The sequence below is a fragment of the Aspergillus piperis genome (assembly GCF_003184755.1).
Source record: "Aspergillus piperis CBS 112811 unplaced genomic scaffold BO85scaffold_6, whole genome shotgun sequence".
NCBI classification, from domain to species: Eukaryota; Fungi; Ascomycota; class Eurotiomycetes; order Eurotiales; family Aspergillaceae; genus Aspergillus; species Aspergillus piperis.
In genome coordinates this window covers 843,747-865,406 of record NW_020291596.1, presented here as the reverse complement: position 1 = coordinate 865,406, position 21,660 = coordinate 843,747, and the positions used below count along the sequence as shown (strand labels likewise).

The window sequence follows — 21,660 nt, the reverse complement described above, 5'->3', positions numbered from 1 at the left end:
GTGAGCGAATTTCGATCTGGCCACTGGAATAAATTGCGCAAAACCCGGCTTTCTTTAAGGTATATATCGAGGGATAAACGCCAGTCCGCACAAGTGCCCGAAACGCTGGCTTGGCTGCGACTTTCGGAGCCGGGTATCGAAAAAAAAAGTGACTCACCACATTACTATTATTCCAAGGTCCCGGTTCCCATCATTTCCGGTTGCCCTTCGCTCCCCCATCTCCAAACACCTCGCTTCCCTCTTTCGCATCGTCACACGTAATGGAAACCCAGCATATGGATCCCGACGATCTCCTGTGATCAATTTCCATCAATCAATAATAACTCTTCAAGCCGTTATCAGATCTCGCTAACTGCCGACAGCCTATCACTGTCTTGACTCGCTGGAGTCGTGCTCCAGCACGACTCAGGCCACAGGTGTCAAATCCGTCAGTGCAGATGGATCCTTTTCGTTATCTGATCTTCCCTTTACCTAACACGTACAACTGGGTATCCAGATTCCATATTAATGTGGTCCACACCTCCTTCTCTTCGGTCCTCTTCATCCGAGCCTTTCCTCCCTTTGCTTTTTCCGTGGGGTGCGGGTTTTATCTATGGCTGGTAATCTCCTCCGTAGTAGTATCCGCAATACGAGAATCTACCCGTGTCTCAGGCTACGATGGGTCGGACTTATGGCCAGACGAGTGCCCTGACCGTCTTTCTCGTCAGGTCCTGCTCTCTCTCCGTTTCTCACCCTCTCGCTTTTATGCAGGTGCAAAGTCTCAAAAGGACAAATTAGGTTACCTGTACTATACTCGCAGTGTACTCTTGAGTGTAATCTGGAGCAGAGGTCCATTAAAGGCTAAAAAGGGATTTTTTTTTTTTTTTTTTTTTTTTTTTTTTTTTTTTTTAAAAAAAAAAAAAAAAAAAAAAAAAAAAAAAAAAAAAAAAAAAAAAAAAAAAAAAAAAAAAAGAGAGAAAAGGAAAAGGAGCAAACATAGGAGACCAAAACCAACAAACAGCACTGATACTTGAACACGAGGAAGCACCGGAGAGTATCATTTACATCTTCACCGTCGATGGAATCATGTGGCATAGCCTCAATCTCCATACCGGCTCATAGCGTCCATGGCGTATAGAGACAACAAGACTTTATTCGTGAGAACGAGGTTGACGCCCGAGAAAAAAGCAGGTGGTATTAATAGCTGGAAACAACGGCTTCGTCTCAACACAGATAAACCAGGGCCAGGCGAAAGAAAAATCGTCATCCATTCCCAAGCCAATCATGACTGTCGCGCTCTGAATTCGTAGCTTAATGTTTGGTTGCGACAACTAAAAGGAGAGAAAGCTGTTAGCGCACTCCGGGATGCTTTACCGGGTCCAGCTGGGTGGAGTGCCGGAGAACAGCGCTGATCTTACCTGCAGGGACGATAATCACAATGAGCAGAATAATGATACAAACGATAAGGCACACGCGCATCTTCATATCCTTCCACCACATTTGCTTCCTCACGCGGTTGGCACCTCTGCGGAATCCCTGCGCTGATGTTGCCAAATTGTCCGTCTTGTCCTGGAGGGAGTCTAGACGTTCACCACGTTCTGAAACTTTGAAGATGTTGGAGCGCATCGTATCAACGGTCTCTTGGATTTTCTAGAGAGGAAAGAAACACAGTGTTAGTAAAGGGCTTTGCGACAAATGCCATGATAGACACAAGCTCAATAACATCCAAAAGACCGGGGTGGCCGCCCAGTGTAGATGAACCCAGATGGAAGTCCAGATGAGCACTGGGAAATCGTCACATCCTATCCAACCTGGGCGACAGATCCTTGTGGTACGATAAGAGTTGGCCGCGAGGCGTTTCGGCAACTTACTTTGTCGATTTCCCTTGTCCTGGGATCGCCATTTTGCGCGGCGCTGGCGCCGGCGCCGGCTCCATTGGCGCCAGAGGGGATGTAGGGGTCGTAAGGCTGCTCGGACATGATTCTCGTGCGCGATAGATTCTATGAACTCGGTATTCGGGGGGTGTAGGACCTGGTAAGTCACCAGACTACCTAGGTGGAAAGTGACGGGCTGCTGCCTGTTGCTGTCGTAGGGGATGAGGCGGTAAGTCGCAACGACAGACTCGACGACTGAGGGTACGGTGAAAAGCGAGAAAGGTGGAGGTCGGAGGATGGTGTGGAAGGTGGCGGGACGATGGAATGCAGGAGGGAAGTAGGATGCGTTATTGAAGGGAAGCTGACAAGGTGTGATGAATCGCCGCCCGCCTTCTGGAGATTACAGGCGTTTCGGTTCGGTCGGGGCGGTTTCACGTGACCCGCGGTCTATTGGGAAGGACGCCCCGGCACAGGCAGCTATTATTATTTTGTGCTTAGTGGTGAGACCCAATTGGACCAGCCGCTAGAATGGAAACAAAGAGAAGGTGAAAAGCCAAAAGGTTGAGTTGAGTGGCTGTATAGAGACTGCTGCTACTTTGTTTCTAATGACTACTACTGCGCCCATGGAAAAGGAGAGGATACCCTGTCAATATCCATCCTGTACTTCACATGGGAAATAGAAGATCTACTCCAACTGTCAATACTCTCGATGTATGCACTAGGTGCAGGAGCAAGGTTCAGGTATGCCTGCAATTTTGGTAGAGAGAGCAATACAGACAGAAATAGCAACACCAGTTGTCCGTCTATTGGGCACCCTTTACTACCAAGTGTTATGAAGTATGGCAACGGTCTGCCCGACCTCATGCGTTGCTTAAGAAACACGCCCTACTATGTGGCGGTGCGTCCTATGTAAGCATGCTGCGCCTTCCGTCACATGCATCACGTGGCAGTCCTGCCTTAACGAGTATGGAGTGTGGACCCTTCTTCCAGATATCTAGATAATAGATACGATAAGGACTTGATTGCCGAAAGAATCCTGCCACTTCTGCGTTCTTCGATCTGCTTAAGACTTGGCTAGATTTGTTGCTCATACCAGCTATTTTCCTATTACTCGAAACAAGTGCTGTTAGCGTCATGCTTTTCCCCCTTCACGAATGAGGTAGATGAAAATACTAGGAACAATTTACGCTTAATCCCAGGACCTAGTGTGCAAAGATTATCTCCTTCATGACTGACAGGGGGTAATGTGATCTCTTAATGTGCTATATTAGTATCAACAACAGGCACAACAACACTTTGCATCTCAGCTTCATCAATGGACGCGAAAATTGTCCGAACGGACACCTACAGGCCTGCAGCCGCGACAAGTATATGAGCGATTAATACAACTCCCTTCCTACAGCGAGCGCACTACGAATGTTTGCAGGAAAACCGGCCCGACAGGTCATTCAAGCGTCGGCGAAATATCTCTCGGCTAAAGAGTTCGTCATATTTAGCAAAGATTCTCATTCGCAAGAAATGTCAAGTATACGCGTCGCCAACTCATCTCAAGCCCCAGGGAATTGATACATGTTTCAAGGAAACTACCTAAGGGGGCCCCTTTCATGCAGTGGAAGTAGGACCAACCGGGCCAGCCCTACTCATATCAATAAGCGTTGCTGAAGTTGATCTAATACAGTATATTTCTTTCCAGCACATGAAGGTTGCCGCGCGGCTAAGAATCGCTTTGGCATGCGTATAGCTGTGCCGAATTACTCCAGGTCATATCAAGTGGCTCTCGGTTCTCCAGAACTGCCCAAGCCGCACGTACACAGATTTTAGTCTTGCTAGTGAGTCCTCTGCCTAATAACGCTTGTCCCTATAGGAGCAGTGCCGGGGGTATTCCAACATCATGCCTCGTCATCACGATTAAAAGATACTCGGCTGTCTGTCGGCGTCGTCCGATGAACGGGAACAGCACAGACATAATATATAATGCAAGCGTAGGATTTCCATTCAATCATTGAAATATAATACAGTATAGACCGTAGCCTCCGAAAACTCCACAAACTCTGAGCCAAATGCTTCCCCCACAATGCTTTTTGGACAGGTCTCACGTAGACGCAATGGGTATAAATACAAGGACGATGCAGGAGTCAACGTTCCTTCCCAGCATCATGTCCGATCCAGCTACATCTCCAGCGTAGAGAAATGAGCTAGTCACAGCAGAATCACTTCCGTGGAGATATACCTCCGCAACAAGCCTATTTCTCACCCAGCAATTCCTTCCTCATCTCCTCACGTTGTACCTTAGCATCATCCCTAGCCTGGTTCCGTTGTACCTCGGCCTCCACGCGCTTCTGTTCCTGTTGTTCCTGCGCCGCGTACCAGACTAATCAAGCAAACCCCCCCCCCATGACATCAGTATAACTGCTCCCAGACAATCCATAAAATAAAAAAAGAAGGGGGAAGGGGGCATAAACGCACTCGACTTATCAGACTTAGACCATTGCTTCAACCGGGTAACATATTCATCGAATTCCCGAGCCCGGCGATCCCCTTCCTCCAAACTCCGCTTCTGAAGATCCGGGTTATAACGCTTGAACAATTCTTCGTCGGTAGGACGGATGTATTGGACGAAAGCCGGACCGCCGACACAGATGACGATGCCGCTAATAGTAGTAATTTTACCCCGTTAGAAAATCGCGCGGCAAGTGCGGAAAAGAACAAGAAAAGGTGGGTGGGTGGGATGCGCCTTACACGCCGAGCATCTTCATCCAAGTTCCTGCCCGAGACATGGTGGAGGACGATTTATTTTCTGGGGACAAATTGTTGGTTTGTTTGGTTTGGGATGGGATGACGAGTGATGTAAGGCAGGTGGAAATCGCCCTGCTGTAAATGGCTAGCTAAACGCGAGAAGGTTGGTTGGTTGATGTCTTCAATTGTTGGAGAAGCCACAGAGGAATCGTTCGGGAAGTGCGTCTGATCTCCGACATCAATCAACATCATCATCATAATCACGCACACGGGATTCGGCAGCGCCGATCCATATGTGTGTGTGGCGCAGCAGTGGAGGCTAATGCAGGTGGCGCAGGTTTGTGGCCGTTACTTAATTGTAACCCAATTAGGGAAGCGGAGTGGAATTGTTCGGGCGGACTTCCTTTTTGCTGGCCTTCTCCCGAGGGGAAAAAAGGCTCTGCTGCTCCACTCACTATGTCACTAGAACAACACTATCAGATTTTGTGCGAATGAGCTGCTGATTTGCCCAGGGGCGGGGAATATCGTAGAGATTCTCTGCTGTCTCTTTTCCTCTGTTGAATGGTTACTGTGACGTCGGGATGTCTTAGACATCGGTCCGCTCGGCATCGATATATCGACTTCTAAATATAATCACAGAGCAAAAAGTAGGGTGTCGGTAGAATTGCTTCATTGGTGAGCATTTGCGAGGTATGAAATATTACTTTACTCATTTGGGTCATGTGCAGCTCCATTCTAGGCGTGGGACTTCCATCCGCAGATGCAGCTGATCATTATCTTAATCCAGGAAGTCTATTAGTCAAATGCTTTTACGAGGAGTAATCATCTGGCGTTGTTGATTTAATGTGCATTCTCATTTTGCGAAAGTGGGAGGTGGATAGATAGAGTACATTCGCGCAGACGCAAGGTTGGCTAAGGTCCACGTTGGTATCTTTCGATGCGACATATCTGATACGTCAACGCGGCAGGGGTAACTAATAGTTATATGCTATGGCTGAAAAGACGCGCTTGGACAATCAACTGATTCAAGGCCGTAAATTGTGTCGGACCATCAGCTTGTTGTACCCCATAGGGCTCGACGAGCCACTTGATACTACGGAGTAGGTTATGTAAGATAGGTTGATGATCGATAACATCATAGGCTGGGTAACGGACTCCGAGTGTTTATCCTTCATTGTAATTCGACGCATGGGGCTATGTCGTATTCGTATAGACCAATAGAAATGCAGCGCCTAAGTTTCGAACGGAGATTGCGCTGGAGTTTGATCCATATTGACCACTGTCGTTGTACTAAACTAAGAGCCCCTCAAAGATTAACTGCTTACTGACTATCCATTGGCACAAGTCTTCCAGACCCCTGATGATCAAAAAACTCAAGACCTTGCAGCGGGTTTGTAGGTGATGGGCGGATAATGGCTGTTCGAAATATTTGGGTGCGGTTGATCTCATGTCTCAGGGGTCAATAGCCTTAAGAGGATATCCAACGTCATTTCCTAGATGGGAGTCTTGGGTAGCGCCGTGCCAAGCGGTTATCAGACTCCAACGGTTTCTGATTCTGTAGTTGAAGAAGGGTCAGTCGGGAATGCTGGTAGGTCTGGTTGACGGTGCACTGGGATATGATTCCCCACTGTCGATACATGGCACGAGTGCCACCAAGTCCCTCTGTAATGTCCTTCACCCAGGTTCCAAACTTCCAAAGCCATGACTCCTGCTGCCACTAGACTGAATGGGGTCGGGGGACGGAGGAGGAGATCCGTTTTGTACCGGCGAGAAGTGGACACCGATATCTAACTCTGACCAGCGACAGTATTCCCGGCGGGACGGGCGTGGGTCAGTTCAGAAGAACCGTTCCAAAGTGTCAGTAGCCGACCAGTGAGTAGTAGATAGTTAAGTGGGTGCACGAACAGTTCAGTCATGCATTATGGGTATTTCGCTAGGAGTCGCGCATGGTTGATCAGAGACAAAGGAGAGGAGAGAACGAAGGCATAATGAGTGGGCATTCATAAAGTGTTTCATCGTCGCGGTCAATCAATCAGTAATTATAATAATAAATCATAATCCCTTGTGTTGTCGCTCCCACTTTTTTTTTTGTCACTTTTTGTCACTCCAGTCTACTAGCAGAGGGGGAAGTTTTAAAATCACGGGTGGCTTTCTCTTTTTCCCCTCTCCATCCAGTCAGACTACTTTACCCGTCAGGTACTCTACTCCGGACTCCGTCCCTATAACCCTCGACCACCCAAAGACACTTATCGTCTTGACCTCCGCCAACCTCCACCACCCCCCTTCTGCCACTAATTTGAAATTCCTCCTCCCTCGGAGGTCACACGCTCTTTATTTTCTCACAAAGGTCATTCTTCCTTCGCCATCTTTTATATCTTGCTTTCCCTGTCCCGGTCCCGCATTCCTTCATTCCTGGCGGGGGGAAGGTTATCCCTCGTGTTCTGGTGAGTTGGTCCGGCTTCGCGCATTCGCCGTGCGATCGCGCCCCCGGCTTTTGCAGTCATTTGCGCCCACAATTCGACCGCTGACAGCATTCCTTTCCCTTTCGCTAGGATACAATAATCTCCCGCTGGTCTTTCTTCAGGGTCTAATGGCTGCATATATCGCATGGAACTGTTGAATCCTAGTCCCGGTGTCACTTTTCGCATTACCTAGCTTCTAGTAAGCTAAGCGCCCCCTCTACTACTACAGGATCTAGCAGCATTTTGCCCATATGTACCTTTGTCTCACTGGCTGACCTCCTATTGGTGTAGATAGTGAAAGGGGGGCGTGAGCATTGTCTATTAGTGGATTGATTGTTCCCCGCGCTTCCAACCCGGATACAGAATCCGCAATCGTTTGTTCAAAAACCCGTGTCGACTCCTTTCCCTTGTACAGTTCGCAAGATTAGTGTTGGCATAATGGCATACCCGCAACATCCAGCGCAGAGGGCCCCTCCGATGCGAAACTATGGTCCCCGCGCTCCTCCCGCCCGGGGCGGGGCCTACCAGGGTCCGCCGCCAAATGCACAATATGATTATGGCTATGACAACCAATACTATGGATACAGTAATGGTCCTCAGGGTTCAGGACGCGGTTATCCCGGTGATAGCGCAGTCCCACGGTCTTATGGGCCTCCACCAGGGGCTCCGCGGCCTCCGCGTGGTGGCTATGGACCCCCGATGGAGGCTCGTGGATATGCACATCGCGGACGCCCTCCACCGCCGCAGGGATATGATAGCCGTCGTGGCTACGGGGACAGACCACCTCCTCAGATGAGACGGCGTGAGTATAAATGAGCCCTCTTACTTGGAACATGCCGTTGACTTGGTCTAGCTGCTCGTCCGCCGCAATCCCCTGATAAGATGGCATTTGACAATCCTTTTCCATCTTTCCCAACGAAAGACCCGCGCGGACCGAGAAGTATCGAGGGCGAGATGGCCGCAATGGACCTCAATGGTGGCCCAATACCCCCTTCGCAGGTGCCGGATCGTCCGCATACCTCGCACAGTAGGCGACCACCTAGGCCTGTATCCCCCGGTCGTGGTAGAAGCAACTACCCCGCCGCTCCCGTGCGATCAGCAAGTACTGGCCGTCCGGCAGCTTCGTCTGTTCGAAGCGACAGGCCGTACACCGATCCTAATGACCCGCCGCCTGTACCACACGTCAATCGAAGTGCTACCATGCCGGTCCAGCCGACAATGTCACCTCCGCCGCCCAAGCCTCTGTACCCTGGGCAATCAACCTATCAGGATCCTTACTCTCAACCGCAATCGGGTTCGCATGAGCATTTCGATACTGAGGCATGGGTGGACAGTTATTATAACTCGGCTCATGCTGGTGAGGCTGATATGCCCAACTTCGATGCTATGCCTGATTTCGCGAAGGGCGGAGTGATTGATGAAAGCTTGCCCGGCCTTGAACAGCCGAAGGCCAAGGCACCCATCGAGTCGCCACCCTCGTCCCGTGGAGGATACACCGCGTTCAACCCTCATGCAGCGGGCGATACTTATCCGCAATCTCCAGTGGAAGCCAGGGGCGCAGTTGCGCCGAATCAATTTGCAAATGCAGGCTTCCAGTTTGACCTGCCGAATGAGGGACCACCAATCCAACCTGCCTATGCTCAGGCTGGTGCTGGATATGGTTACAACCCGCATCCCTACGAGGAGCCCCACCCTCAAGATCAGGGGAACTGGGGCGCTGGAATGCCAGCTTATCCTGAATCCAATAGCGGCTATCCTGTCCCAGAGCCTTCTGTCCGGGGCAATCCACCTCGCCCCTACAGGCCCAATCAACCGATGCCTGTGACTGAACCAGCACCAGCTTTGAATCAGCCCGAAGCAGTGGATCCCCAAAAGAATCCTGATGCTCTCCCTCACCACCCCGTTCCTTTCCGTCCGGGCCACGATCAGGGAAGCAAACCTGCACCGGTACGACAATATAACAATGCCAACGCATCAGCTCCCCCTCCCGCTGCTTCCCCGCCGCAAGCCGCGCCCATGGAACCAGCTGCATCCGGTCCTGTCACCCAGCAGGAACTTCAACAACTTCAACAGATGGCCAAAAGTAGGCCGTCAGACAACAAGACCCAGCTTCTCCTTGCGAAGAAGTTGGTTGAGGCGTCGACCGTCCTGGTTGACAGCAGTCGGATGGATCCCAAGACCAAAGCGAAAGCCCGCGAGAGGTATGTTATGGATGGCTACAAGATCGTCAAGAAGTTGGCATCCAGTGGCTACGCGGACGCTCAGTTCTTCCTCGCGGATTGTTATGGGTCAGGACAAATGGGTCTTCAGGTGGATCCTAAGGAAGCTTACAGCCTATATCATTCCGCTGCTAAGGCAGGACATGCCCAGTCTGCCTACCGAGTCGCTGTATGCTGCGAGATAGGACAAGAAGAAGGCGGAGGCACTAAACGCGACCCTTTCAAAGCGGTGCAATGGTACAAGCGTGCTGCATCATTGGGAGACCCGCCTGCTATGTACAAGATGGGAATGATCTTGCTCAAAGGCCTTCTTGGGCAGGCCAAGAACCCTCGCGAAGGTATCTCTTGGCTAAAGCGTGCCGCAGAGCGTGCCGATGCCGAGAACCCACATGCCCTTCATGAGCTTGCACTTATGTACGCAAATGCGGGTCCCAATGATGTCGTTGTTCGGGATGAAGCCTACGCAAGCCAACTTTTCCACCAGGCTGCCGAATTGGGATACAAATTCTCTCAATTCCGCTTGGGATCTGCATATGAGTACGGCTTGATGGGATGCCCTGTCGACTTCCGTCAGAGTATCATCTGGTACACCCATGCTGCTGCCCAAGGAGAGCACCAGAGTGAACTTGCTCTCAGTGGATGGTACCTTACTGGAGCGGAGGGTATCCTCCAGCAGAGTGACACGGAAGCCTATCTCTGGGCGCGCAAAGCCGCGACTGCCGGTCTCGCCAAAGCAGAATACGCGATGGGATATTTCACCGAAGTCGGTATCGGTGTAGCTGCCAACCTGGACGATGCGAAGAGGTGGTACTGGCGGGCAGCTGGTGGGTTTCTCTACTTTCCTTATACACTTTCGATCGCTAATGTATTTTAACTACAGCACAACAATTTCCCAAAGCGCGTGAGCGTCTCGAGGAGATCAAGCAGGGCGGCGCTCGGATGCAAAAGACCCGACTGTCCCGGTCTGCTGTCAATCAACAAAAGCAGAACGAAGGCGATTGTGTCATTATGTAAATGAGCATGACAACTGGATGGTGGAAATTTCGGGGGATGTTTATGTTTTCGTTCTACCAGTTTAATACTCTTTTTTGGACCTGTCTGCCAGTGTCTTTTGATCGCTGGCGTATGCTTATACCCACCTAACGAGCTGGAATTGGATTACTATGATGCATGCATTTTCTGGCCTGGGAGGACTTCACCGGGGGAATGATTAGATGGATTGGGCCGGTCAATCTGGATTGTACCGGACCGCATCTTCGACTCCCATGGTTATTTTGCTTAGACTAGACACCGCATGATGATGCCCTCTTTTATAATACCTTAATAATGAACTGCTTCTGTGAACAGAGTACTTTTCAGTACACTAGTATGAACATAAATATATTCATGCCATGTAAGAAATCAAAACTACCGCGGCCCAATTCCGCACTCCATCCGACGGATAGCGCCTCCTCCCGATCGGATCGCTAATGATTACAATATCGCCCATCCCTCATCACACCACAACAATGAGCCACATTCTACCCCCAAGACCCTGCATAATAAATCAGTCACAACTCATTAAGAAAAGAATCCTTCCGTGAAACCCGCAACAAATAGAAAAAGAGATCCTTCTGCACCCTTCCATGCATCTTCCCTTGCCTTCCTTTCTCCCCCTCCCCATCTCTTTTATCTACTACCCCCCGATCTGAGCCCGCACCGGGACCATTCCGAATCCTTCCTATAGATAATCTATGTCTTCTGCCCCCATTCCGCCATCCTCCTCCGCACCATCATCTCATCAGAACACTACTAGTACTACTAGCAGCACACCATCAAAACAGAAATCAGCCCTGGCGGTCCTCTCGCTGATTACTTTGCTTCTGGCCATTGCTGTCGCTGGCTTTTGGGGCTATACCGGAAGTACTAGTACTACTGCTACAGACGACGCCAATCTGTTCGGTCTTAGACGGATTTTGGGTGCGGGTGGTAGGGCTTCTGCTTCGCGGGGTTTTGTTGCGAGTACTACTTCTACTACTACTACTCCTGGTGGTGGAAGTCTTTCGGATAGAGTGACGAAGAAGAAGAAGTTGGGCGAAGGAGGGTTTGAAAATCAGGTTACGATGGCGAGAACGCCGGTTTATTTTTTGAGTCATGGTGGGGTGAGTTTTCCCTACCCTATCCTCTTTTTATTTTTTCTTTTTCACCTTTTTTTATGTTTTGTGGTATAATGATTTTGGGGTTGCATGCTGATCTGTGCAGCCGAATATCATGTATGATCATGAGCACCCGGCGTATCATAAGCTGGGTGAGATAGGGAAGGAAATTACTACCAAGGTGAAGCCGCGCGCGGTGGTGGTTTTCTCGGCGCATTGGCAGGCGGGGAGGGATACTATTCAGGTTAATACGGCGGAGATTACGGATTTGATTTATGAGTATGTTTGTCTCTTTTTTTCCTTTCCTAAGTGTGGTTGGTCGGTGGTTTGGTGTTTGGTTAACGTTGATTTTAGCTTTTATGGCTTCCCTAGTCATTACTACAAGGAGAAGTATCCTAATGTTGGGAGTCGCGAGGTTGCGAATAAGGTCCTCGATGCGTTGAGCCAGGCGGAGATTAAGGGTGAGGGGGTGAAGAGAGGTCTTGATCATGGTGTGTGGGCGAGTTTCAAGTGCGGTATGTTTGGTTGAGATTGGACGATGGTCTGTCTGGCTGGGAGATGCTGACTTTTGTCCGTAGCCTTTGAGCCTGAGAAGAACCCTCTGAATGTCCCTGTTGTGCAGGTATCGCTGTTCAAGACGGAGGATCCTGTCCAGCATTACCGACTTGGTCAGGCGGTCTCGAGACTCCGTGAGGAGAACATCTTGATCATCGTCTCCGGTATGGCGGTGCATAACCTGCGCGATATGCAATTCACCTGGGGTGACCCGCGGCCTTTGCCGTATACTGCCAGCTTCGATGAAGCTCTGAAGGAGGCCGTCACGAAAGCGCCAGCGGAGCGAGAACAGGCCATGGCAGATTTGCTGAAACGGCCGGATGCTCGGCAGGCACACCCGTATTTCGACCACCTGCTTCCGATTCATATTGGAGCTGGAGCTGCGGGCGATGATGTTGGAAGGAGACTGTGGACCTTGAAGGAGGGAAGCATGAGTTGGGCGCAATATAGATTCGGCGAGATCGCCAACAGTACTAGTTCTTTGTAGAGTGGAAAGCGAACAATGGAAGCGTGTAAATATTGACTGGGTTATCACGGCGAACGAGTTTCAATTCATCTATAGATACAGTGCAAATTGGAAATGCGGTGCATGAACATATACGGACGCGTCGTGATTTCGCTATGAAGACGCCTTCACCAACTGAGTGATCTTCTCTTCGATCTGCTGATCCGTCAAGCCTGGAGGTGCATCATGGTCAGTCTTGCCTTTATAATCTCCGCTCAAGAATCTTACCGGTCAGAGCTTCCTGCTTCTCTTGGCCGAAAGCTGCGAGATTGTTAGCCATGCATTCATCCGCCATTGGTGTAGTTTCGAAAACTTTGTCGTACCATATCTGGCGTACACCCTAGGCACAGTACCAGCTGCCTCGCGCATCAGGATGGGGGTGTGAGGGTTGTGCTTCTTCATGGTCGGGTATGCGCGCTGCAAGAACGAGCTACAGATATCGGTTGTCAGTAACTCCCTGAAACATTACCATCTTGGTATATTGTAGACTCACCGAGTAGCAGAGCTAGCCTGAGAGGTCTGGCAGAAAAGGAAGCGCAGCTCCTTCAGACCCTTGGTGAAGACGTACTTGGACGACATTGTGGGGGAAGATCGTGATAGACGGGAGGACCGGAGTTCGCAACGAGAGTCAACAACAAAAATTAGCCCCGTAGAAATCGGCGCAGGGTATCAATTGGGGGCGACGGAGGGGTCAAGGACCGATAATGGGAGCTTGAAGCTGATCACAGGGACTCTGGGGGAGGAGACGATGAATTGATTCCCGCTGGAGGTTCTGAGCCCGTACAGACCAATCCGGTCAAGCGTGATTGTCACCGCTTACCTCAGCCGGAAAAGAGCCGCAACCCCCAACGGAAGGCCGACCTCGGGGCCGCTGGGACTCACTCTTCCCTTCGTCATTTTACCAAGAACTCCATTCTCATAATTCCCCGGCTGGTCGCCTATTACTGTTGTTGCGCACGCCGTGTCTTGAACATCTCCACTCTCTTCTTCAATTGGACCGATCCTTGTCCTTTTTCCTCCGGTTTTGTACCTTCTTACCGCCGTCCTTGATTCGTCCCGTTCACGCCGTATCCGCGCCATATAAAATCAATCACCATGTCGTCCTCCCGTGTTGGTCTTCGCTTCTTCCAGAACACCAGAGCTGCTTTCCGCAACGCATATGGCCCTTTCCGTCGGCCTGGTGCCCAGGGCTTCCGCTTCCAGAGCTCCGATGCTGCGGCCGCTGAGCAACAGAGCACTTTCCAGCGTCTATGGAACAGCCCGGTCGGTGTGAAGACGGTGCATTTCTGGTGAGTTATACTCGGATAATATTGCGTTGCATTTGCTTTTTTCGGTTTTTAATCATATTTATATTGCATCGTATACTAACACCGATGTGTCATAGGGCTCCCGTTATGAAGGTACGAAATCATACACCTTGCTGAAACCCTTTCCTCGGATCCAACCTATCCGCGATAATTACCCTACTATACTTACGTACTGTCTCACTGACTCAACCAGTGGGCTCTTGTCATCGCCGGTATCTCCGATCTTAGCCGCCCTGCCGAGAAGCTCTCCCTCACTCAGAACGGTGCCCTGATGGCCACTGGCTGCATCTGGACTCGCTGGTGCATGATCATCACCCCCAAGAACTACCTGTATGTACCTCGAGCCCGGATTATGATAATGTGGAAAGGATACTGACGGGCTAGGCTCGCTGCTGTCAACTTCTTCCTCGGATGTGTCGGTGTTGTCCAGGTCGGCCGTATCATCAACTACCGCCGTAGCCTTGACGGCTCGACCGCCGCCGCCGTGCAGGATCTGGAACAGGAGGTGGCCGACGACGCCAAGGCTGTTGCTTCTCAGGCGAAGGCTGCCGTCGAGAAGTCTGCTTAAACAACTTTTGGTCTGGGACAAGGGTTGCGCAAAGTGCAGCCTAAGCGACAATAGATTGTCTTCCCCTTGGCATTGGTGAGTAGGCTCATAGAGCATATCATGAGATGAAGTTGGCTGGAGGCGACTCCGACTTATATATGTACATATTCCCTTATAAATTGCATCGACATTCCTCTACGCTTGTCAGTGATGTAGACCATTGAGACCGCTAAGATCGTCTTATGTGATCCTAGGAATGGAGATAGAGACGGTTCGGTAACTTTATTACAGTATATATTTACTTAGTAGAAGCTTAGCAGCTGTCGGCCTTTTAAATGGCTTCCTAGTGGTGGTGTATTGTCCACGAGGCTTGTACCACACGGAGTTTGCACTGACCTGCACTTACCGCAAGTTTCGGGAATTGACCTGCAAGACAACATCATCTAACCGGGATTAAAGAATAACCGGGTATTGCTCTCCATTACAAATGAAGTCATGATGCAGAAGATGGCTGGGGTAAGGTCCCTGCCAATTCCCCAGACACACGTTTTTCCCCCAATCGGATAATCGTCTCCGACAAGCCCTCCTATCACATCGTCTCTCGTTGCTCCTCCACGCAATCCCCCACCACCACATTCTCCAGCAGCTAACTGTCTCCAAGTGCCCCTGTTGATTACAGGAGCAAGCCACAAGCTTAGCATAGCTCCACAATCGTGGTTTGCTCGCTCCGTTTGGTTGACTGCGTTTCCCCGGATATGGAGTCCAGCGAACTCCCCAACTCGGAGACATGGGTGGTGTGGTTCAGTGTGGGCAAGACTGCGGGGGAGCAATGTCGACTCAGTGCAATGGATATAAATTGCCAGTAGCGATCGTCATTGCTTTGCGGTAACTCTGCCCAAGCTCTGTCCGTGAACCCAGACTTATCTCCTGCCAATTTCACACAATGAGACTCACACACGTTCTCTCACACACGCTTGGCCTTCTTGCGCTAGGGGCCACAGCAGAGACCTTCTCCCGGTCCAGAGAAGCTGCCTGCGGCCCAAAAAAGCCTTTCCGGCCCCTACCTACAAGCCAGAGCAGGGACAAGACCTGCCATGTCCGCAGCCATGGAGACGGCACTGACGACTCTGATTACATTCTCTCCGCATTGAACCAATGTAACCACGGTGGGAAGGTCGTTTTCGATGAGGACAAGGAGTACATTATTGGGACGGCGTTGAATATGACCTTCCTGAAGAACATTGACCTAGGTGCTTATTCTGCAGATCCAAGCAAGGTGACCATTGACTAACCTTATGGTTCAATAGAGGTCCTCGGAACAATCTTATTCACCAACGATACAGACTACTGGCAAGCCAACTCCTTCAAACAGGGCTTCCAGAACGCTACGACCTTCTTCCAACTCGGTGGTGAAGATGTGAATATGTACGGTGGTGGTACAATCAATGGCAACGGACAGGTCTGGTATGATTTGTATGCCGAAGATGATCTCATTCTGCGACCCATCTTGATGGGTATCATTGGGCTGAATGGTGGCACAATCGGTCCGCTGAAGTTGCGGTACTCGCCGCAGTACTACCACTTTGTGGCTAACTCGTCGAACGTCCTCTTTGATGGTATTGACATTTCGGGTTACAGTAAGAGCGATAACGAGGCCAAGAACACTGATGGATGGTGCGTTTTATCCTGCTTTACACTGAGCGTTATACTGACCTTTTTTCACCATAGGGATACCTACCGCTCGAACAATATCGTTATCCAGAATTCGGTGATCAACAACGGTGATGGTAAGTTAAACCTAAGTAGCGTCATACTTCAACAATTCTAACCTGCGAATTTACAAAGACTGTGTCTCCTTCAAGCCGAACAGCACCAATATCCTCGTTCAGAACCTTCACTGCAATGGCTCCCACGGCATTTCTGTGGGCTCCCTCGGCCAATACAAGGATGAGGTTGACATCGTTGAGAATGTCTATGTGTACAACATCTCTATGTTTAACGCTTCGGTATGTCTGGACTTTTACCAAATAATACTCTTCTTACTAACTTGGTTGCAGGATATGGCCCGCATCAAGGTTTGGCCTGGTACTCCCTCTGCGCTCTCTGCCGATCTTCAAGGCGGCGGTGGCTCGGGTAGCGTAAAGAACATCACCTATGACACCGCACTCATTGATAATGTCGACTGGGCCATTGAAATCACGCAGTGCTATGGGCAGAAGAATACTACCTTGTGCAACGAGTACCCGGTTAGTAGACCTTCAGCCGCTTCCCCGAAGCTATCCTAACACAATAATAGAGCTCTCTCACCATCTCGGACGTCCACATCAAGAACTTCCGCGGAACGACATCGGGATCCGAAGATCCCTATGTTGGGACAATTGTTTGTTCCAGTCCTGATGTAAGTGCCCTCCAGGATAGGTGCTCGGTGTGCAATTGCTGACACTCGATAGACTTGCTCGGATATCTATGTTTCCAATATCAATGTAACCAGCCCGGATGGGACCAACGATTTTGTTTGCGATAATGTGAGTCGGCCAAAGCCAGGTGAAGATCCAAATAGGTGACTAATGTTATTCAGGTCGATGAGAGTCTTCTGAGTGTCAACTGCACCGCCACTTCTGATTAAGTTAGAATGCCTGTGAACATGTACACTGGAGGTCGGGCCTTACTTAGACGGATGAAGGGTGTATATATTACATTTGGGTTCGGCTGTGTATATACGTGAGCAAATATTATCTGTATGCTTTTGACTTAGGGAAGGTCAGGCGATCAAGAAGCTTTCTGGTTCAAACCTTGATCATGGTTCTCAGTAGACGCTCCTTCTGCTTTTTGCGTGCGATACGTCACATGCCGAGGGAAGAATCATTGCTTCCAGCTGCTTGCGCTCTTCTGAGTGATACTGCACTTGCTATCCAGGATACTACGTCTATCTGCATTTACCTGTTGTTCATCGAACAAACAAGCAACCAGAAGAGCCACATACCAAGTATAGTAGGATCTAGAGCGCTCCGAGGAGATCGTGTAGACCATACTAGATCCTCGAAAACGTAAGTTTGCAAACCATATTTCAATTCTAATTCATCTGAAGTGCGGCAGCGAGATTTATAACCGAAGCTTCCTCTCACACGGACTGAACTCTCGGCTGATGATCGTGACCTCCTGAGTAGCACCCAACCAGCGGACTTACCCACAATTCTTAAGTACTTTGGAACCAAGTGGCAATGATTTGTGTTCATTACATTTGCGTCATGCACCTCCTGCAGGGTTGGGTATGATAGATTTTAGACATATCCTAGATGAGTCTGTTACTCAGCTTCCCCGAGAGAAGCCCGAAGTAGGTTATGGTAGCTTGGGGGCAGTTTAACGGGGGTCAAGCTTCAGTACTATTGGCTTGATTCTTCGTTGTGTTGCCACTGGTTAGATGCGGTAGGAACCTCTACGTTAGAGTATTTTCTTTCCAAACCCAATATAACTTATCATTTGCTTCATCTGGACAATATGACATCGACGAGAATGTCTGCGTCGACGTGGATGTACAGCGAAGTTGGGAGTGTGTGTCATTGTGATACATCCAATCATGATCGACATACCGACTAACTTATCTGTGTCAATTGACGTATCACCGATCTGTGGGTGCGTTTATATAACTGGGATCATGGATTAAAATTCTGATTGTTTCCTTTCACATCACATCACTCAAGTGCGATCCCCATCAAGATGCCGTACGATATCAAGGATTTGTTCAATGTGCGCGGCCTAGTTGCCGTCATCACTGGCGGGAGCTCTGGTATGTGTGGTTGCGGTTTACGATTGTATTCGTCTAACACAAGCTGATGATGATGATGTTACCATCGCAGGTCTGGGCAAGACGATGGCTCTCGCCCTCGCTACCAATGGCGCCAGCAGAGTCTATATCCTGGGTCGTCACAAAGAGACTCTCGAAGATACAGCCGACATGCATCCTGGTGTTATCATCCCTATCGTTGCTGATGTAGGCTCAAAGGCCTCTCTTGCTGCCGCTGCCGATCAGATTCATACGGAAACCGGATACATCAACCTGCTCGTCGCAAATGCGGGGATGCTTTATATGGACTCACCAGAAGCCATCAGTGTGAAGGTCGGTCGCACTCTACAGGATAATGCGACCCCGGATGAGTTAGAATCCTTCCTTATGGATACCCCCGTCGATGAATTTCTAGACACGTTCCGGGTAAACACAACAGGGGTATTCTACACCATTGCGGCTTTTATATCGTTACTGGACAAGGGCAACAAGCGAGGAAACGTCTTTCAGAAGAGTCAGGTCATCGCTGTGAGCAGTGTCGCAGCACATAACCGGAGAGTCGTTGGGGGCTGTGCGTATGGAATGAGCAAGGCAGCTGTGAACATGTTGATGAGGAAGATGATGACATATTTGATTCCTCATGGGATTCGAGCAAACACAATTTCTCCTGGCCGTGAGTGTTCCTCCCCCCCCCCCCCTTTGTATTCTGAGACGAGGTGCTAACTGAAATACAGTATTCCCAAGTAATCTGTGTGGAAGCCCAGCCAACGAAGAGATCTCGGTCGAAGGCGCATTTGACCGCGAGTTCATTCCGCTGCAAAGAGCAGGCCGGCACGAGGAGATTGCTGGACCTATTTTGTATCTGGCCAGTAAGGCAGGCGGGTACGTCAATGGAGAATTGCATCTGATTGACGGGGGGGTGGCTGGGTGCAGCAGTTGATACTGATGCTGTGGGGGATTATTCTCTTTCCTTGGGTTCACTGGTGTTTTGGGTCAGCTGTATTGGCCACATGATGATATTGGGTTTTGCATAGCCAGGTTGGGAACCGGGGTTTATATATATATACACTGTCTTAATCTAGAATGTTAGTCTAATAATTATTTTCTTTTTCATTTGTGCTGAAAGATCGCCCAAAATGATCCTGCCGTGTACTCACGCTGTACTTTACAAACCCTAGGTAAATGTTATACCACAGTGGCACAATCAACATCATCAGCCTGCAGAGGCTGCAGGGTATCAACCTGGGTCAATACTACTTCTAGCACCAATCATACTATGCTCATGATATATATTACACCTCATACATAGTACCACAAGTACTACTAGTATCACTCAACCTGGAATAGGAGCACTCATCCGGTGACTGTGCCACCACCCAACTTGAACCATCGTCATAATTGCCAAGGATGATAAGTAGTCACACCAAGCCTTCCACAGCAGTAAGTCAAGTAAGTAAAATGACCATTTGCCTCCCAGGGAGCGGTGGAGTGGGGATGTGGCGATGCCAATGCTGCTAATAGACTAGTAGTGATTGTGGCTGTTCAGATCACTCTACTATATGTATTTTTAGAATGTGGCTGGAGCAATGAGCCCACTGCGGTTTCAGGTGGATTGATATGACTGGTCTTTTAGGAGATTGGTGCCTTAGGCAGAAATAGAAACTGATGGTGATGAATCCTATGTTAAGAGTAAGCACTTAAGTCTTTCAGTAAATTAATTATAGAAATAATTCCTTATTCTTAGGACATTGATCTCAAGGTCAGTATAGGAGTAGATAGTAGTGATTGAAAGTGTAGACTATTGAAAGTCACGCGACCGTCTGTCTTTCCCGGCCCACTCGATCCCTGTGCGGATCATTCCATCATTTCTTCTCCAAGCCCGATCCTTTCCATTCAGTCAGTTCAACGGTACTGGCACTCGGGCGGAACCGAACCAGCCATACTACAATACTACCATCGTAGATATTTATTTTGAAGGTAATAAACAAGAAATATACTATGTATTCTATTTCTTTTCCAATATAATCACCAGCAGCAGAACCTTCCAGCACCTAAACAAGTAAATGCTGCCTAGCCCCACTACTACATCCACAATCCACCCCTCTTTTTAAAAAAAGAGGGAAGGGAAAATCGACCCACCCGAGCTTCCTTCCTGCAGGGTGACTTCACCAGCAGCAGCAATCCCCAGTCCCAGGGTCTCCATCCAGAAGGTTAGTAGCTAGTTAGCAGCTAGGTTAGTTTCAGTAGGGCAGCAATGCTTGCGATCTTCCAACTTATATAAACCCTTCCACTTGACCCAGTCAATCCCTCTTTCTTGCTCAACTTCTCTCTACTCTCCTCACCCCACCCCACCTCACCCCTTTTCTTTCTCAAAGAGAAACATTACCTACGAAAATGTCCTTCCACAACAGCTGCCAAAACATCCACCTCATCCACGAGCCCGGTGCTACTTTCCTGCACGCCGAGGTGCGTCGTGCGAATGGAGAGTATGTCGCTCGCAAGATCCGTCTCGATAGACATATTGGAAATACCGATGGTATGTCCCCCCCTTTTTTTTTAACCCTTTCTCCCATATTACTTCTATTTTTTTTTTTTTTTCTTTCGAATGTTAGATAGCAAATGTGGGTATGGTATTGAAACTGACTGTTAATAATTTTTGATTTGGTATAGGCTGGTTCCTCTGGGGCGGCTCCAACTTCACCGAAACCGCCAATGACATTCAGCTCGAGCACACTGGCCGCGGTCCCAAGTTGACGGCGTACTTGAGGAAGCGGGATGGTGGATACAGAGAGTTGCAGGGATTGTATCTGGCGGATAAGATTGCTAATGAGAATGGGGAGTTGGTGTTTAAGGTATGTCTATCTACTACTATTATCTATCTAATGTGTAGTTGGGGGAGGTTTAGGCTGACGTGGTGGGGTATTATAGGGACCTTAGATATACTATCCTGAGTCTCTAGCACCGAGAACGGGAGGTAACCAGTAGTAAAGGATACAGAGTGATTTTGTATGATTGGAGATATTGCATAGCGAATGATGAATTTATTATCCCAATTAACCAATAACTTGAAGTAATGTTCATGCTACTTATAATATCAACATCCGGATGATAGGCCAGTAGTAAATGTAAATATACCCGATGAGGGGCAGGGCACTCACTCACCTCACTACCTTCCTATATATTTTATATATGCATACCCCTTAAGGAATGTTGCAGCCATCAACTTGCCACATAAGTACTACATGCATATGATGTGCTATTCTGGTTGGTTAATTCTCTATCTTTTATGGACAGGGTGTGTGGGCTGTGCTTACTGTGTGCGTACGTAAGTCACTCGTGAGATAGTCAAATAGTCACAGGCTGTGCGACGTTTCTTGTGGAATGGGTGGTTGGTTATTATCCTGATAAGGGAGAGGATGATGGTTATGCTTAGGCTTATGCTTACTTAGCTTAGTAGATTGTGTTGGTACGCTTTGGTATTATGGGTGTCAGAGCTGAATATATGTATATGTCCTTGAGATTGTAGTTCGAGTCATGGTTAGTGATGTTATAATATG

General features: G+C 49.1%; 9 protein-coding genes across 9 annotated transcripts; 6 read left to right on the top strand and 3 right to left on the bottom strand.

Annotated features, from left to right (window-relative positions):
• Positions 1-1,233: 1,233 nt before the first annotated feature.
• BO85DRAFT_448078 (SNAP receptor SNC2) lies at positions 1,234-1,953 on the bottom strand. Its single transcript, XM_025659862.1, has one exon. The coding sequence runs from the start codon at positions 1,603-1,605 to the stop codon at positions 1,330-1,332; it is 276 nt and encodes a 91-aa protein (XP_025517059.1). The 5' UTR covers positions 1,606-1,953; the 3' UTR covers positions 1,234-1,329.
• Positions 1,954-3,823: 1,870 nt separating this feature from the next.
• Positions 3,824-4,826, bottom strand: BO85DRAFT_448076 (uncharacterized protein). Its single transcript, XM_025659861.1, has 3 exons — positions 4,593-4,826; positions 4,320-4,504; positions 3,824-4,224 (listed from the first exon to the last, which is right to left on the bottom strand). The coding sequence occupies exons 1-3, from the start codon at positions 4,628-4,630 to the stop codon at positions 4,097-4,099; spliced, it is 351 nt and encodes a 116-aa protein (XP_025517058.1). The 5' UTR covers positions 4,631-4,826; the 3' UTR covers positions 3,824-4,096.
• A 2,222-nt stretch (positions 4,827-7,048) lies between these two features.
• On the top strand, positions 7,049-10,391 carry BO85DRAFT_261480 (putative chitin synthase activator (Chs3)). Its single transcript, XM_025655029.1, has 4 exons — positions 7,049-7,250; positions 7,343-7,853; positions 7,905-10,094; positions 10,151-10,391. Exons 2-4 carry the CDS (start codon positions 7,490-7,492, stop codon positions 10,282-10,284), a joined length of 2,688 nt encoding a protein of 895 aa, XP_025517057.1. The 5' UTR covers positions 7,049-7,250; positions 7,343-7,489; the 3' UTR covers positions 10,285-10,391.
• A 981-nt stretch (positions 10,392-11,372) lies between these two features.
• Positions 11,373-12,447, top strand: BO85DRAFT_368453 (DODA-type extradiol aromatic ring-opening family dioxygenase; the record flags this gene model as incomplete). Its single annotated transcript, XM_025655869.1, has 4 exons — positions 11,373-11,411; positions 11,512-11,684; positions 11,760-11,920; positions 11,984-12,447. 4 exons carry the CDS (start codon positions 11,373-11,375, stop codon positions 12,445-12,447), a joined length of 837 nt encoding a protein of 278 aa, XP_025517056.1.
• Positions 12,448-12,453: 6 nt separating this feature from the next.
• On the bottom strand, positions 12,454-13,162 carry BO85DRAFT_261437 (L51/S25/CI-B8 domain-containing protein). Its single transcript, XM_025655028.1, has 4 exons — positions 12,959-13,162; positions 12,789-12,895; positions 12,694-12,726; positions 12,454-12,638 (listed from the first exon to the last, which is right to left on the bottom strand). The coding sequence occupies exons 1-4, from the start codon at positions 13,042-13,044 to the stop codon at positions 12,580-12,582; spliced, it is 285 nt and encodes a 94-aa protein (XP_025517055.1). The 5' UTR covers positions 13,045-13,162; the 3' UTR covers positions 12,454-12,579.
• A 194-nt stretch (positions 13,163-13,356) lies between these two features.
• BO85DRAFT_448070 (mitochondrial pyruvate carrier family protein) lies at positions 13,357-14,519 on the top strand. The gene is made up of 4 exons (XM_025659860.1): positions 13,357-13,754; positions 13,850-13,865; positions 13,966-14,102; positions 14,157-14,519. The coding sequence occupies exons 1-4, from the start codon at positions 13,561-13,563 to the stop codon at positions 14,338-14,340; spliced, it is 531 nt and encodes a 176-aa protein (XP_025517054.1). The 5' UTR covers positions 13,357-13,560; the 3' UTR covers positions 14,341-14,519.
• Positions 14,520-14,777: 258 nt separating this feature from the next.
• Positions 14,778-17,073, top strand: BO85DRAFT_448069 (putative extracellular exo-polygalacturonase; the record flags this gene model as incomplete). Its single annotated transcript, XM_025659859.1, has 8 exons — positions 14,778-15,569; positions 15,627-15,993; positions 16,048-16,106; positions 16,165-16,325; positions 16,377-16,565; positions 16,616-16,717; positions 16,770-16,844; positions 16,898-17,073. Coding segments are annotated over exons 1-8 (1,304 nt in total), but the record flags the coding sequence as incomplete, so codon positions are not given.
• A 963-nt stretch (positions 17,074-18,036) lies between these two features.
• BO85DRAFT_437211 (SDR family NAD(P)-dependent oxidoreductase) lies at positions 18,037-19,285 on the top strand (the record flags this gene model as incomplete). The annotated part of the gene is made up of 5 exons (XM_025658612.1): positions 18,037-18,106; positions 18,177-18,776; positions 18,838-18,985; positions 19,186-19,188; positions 19,282-19,285. 5 exons carry the CDS (start codon positions 18,037-18,039, stop codon positions 19,283-19,285), a joined length of 825 nt encoding a protein of 274 aa, XP_025517052.1.
• Positions 19,286-20,445: 1,160 nt separating this feature from the next.
• BO85DRAFT_448066 (CVNH domain-containing protein) lies at positions 20,446-21,167 on the top strand. Its single transcript, XM_025659858.1, has 3 exons — positions 20,446-20,639; positions 20,774-20,955; positions 21,032-21,167. The coding sequence occupies exons 1-3, from the start codon at positions 20,498-20,500 to the stop codon at positions 21,038-21,040; spliced, it is 333 nt and encodes a 110-aa protein (XP_025517051.1). The 5' UTR covers positions 20,446-20,497; the 3' UTR covers positions 21,041-21,167.
• The last annotated feature ends 493 nt before the right edge of the window (positions 21,168-21,660 follow it).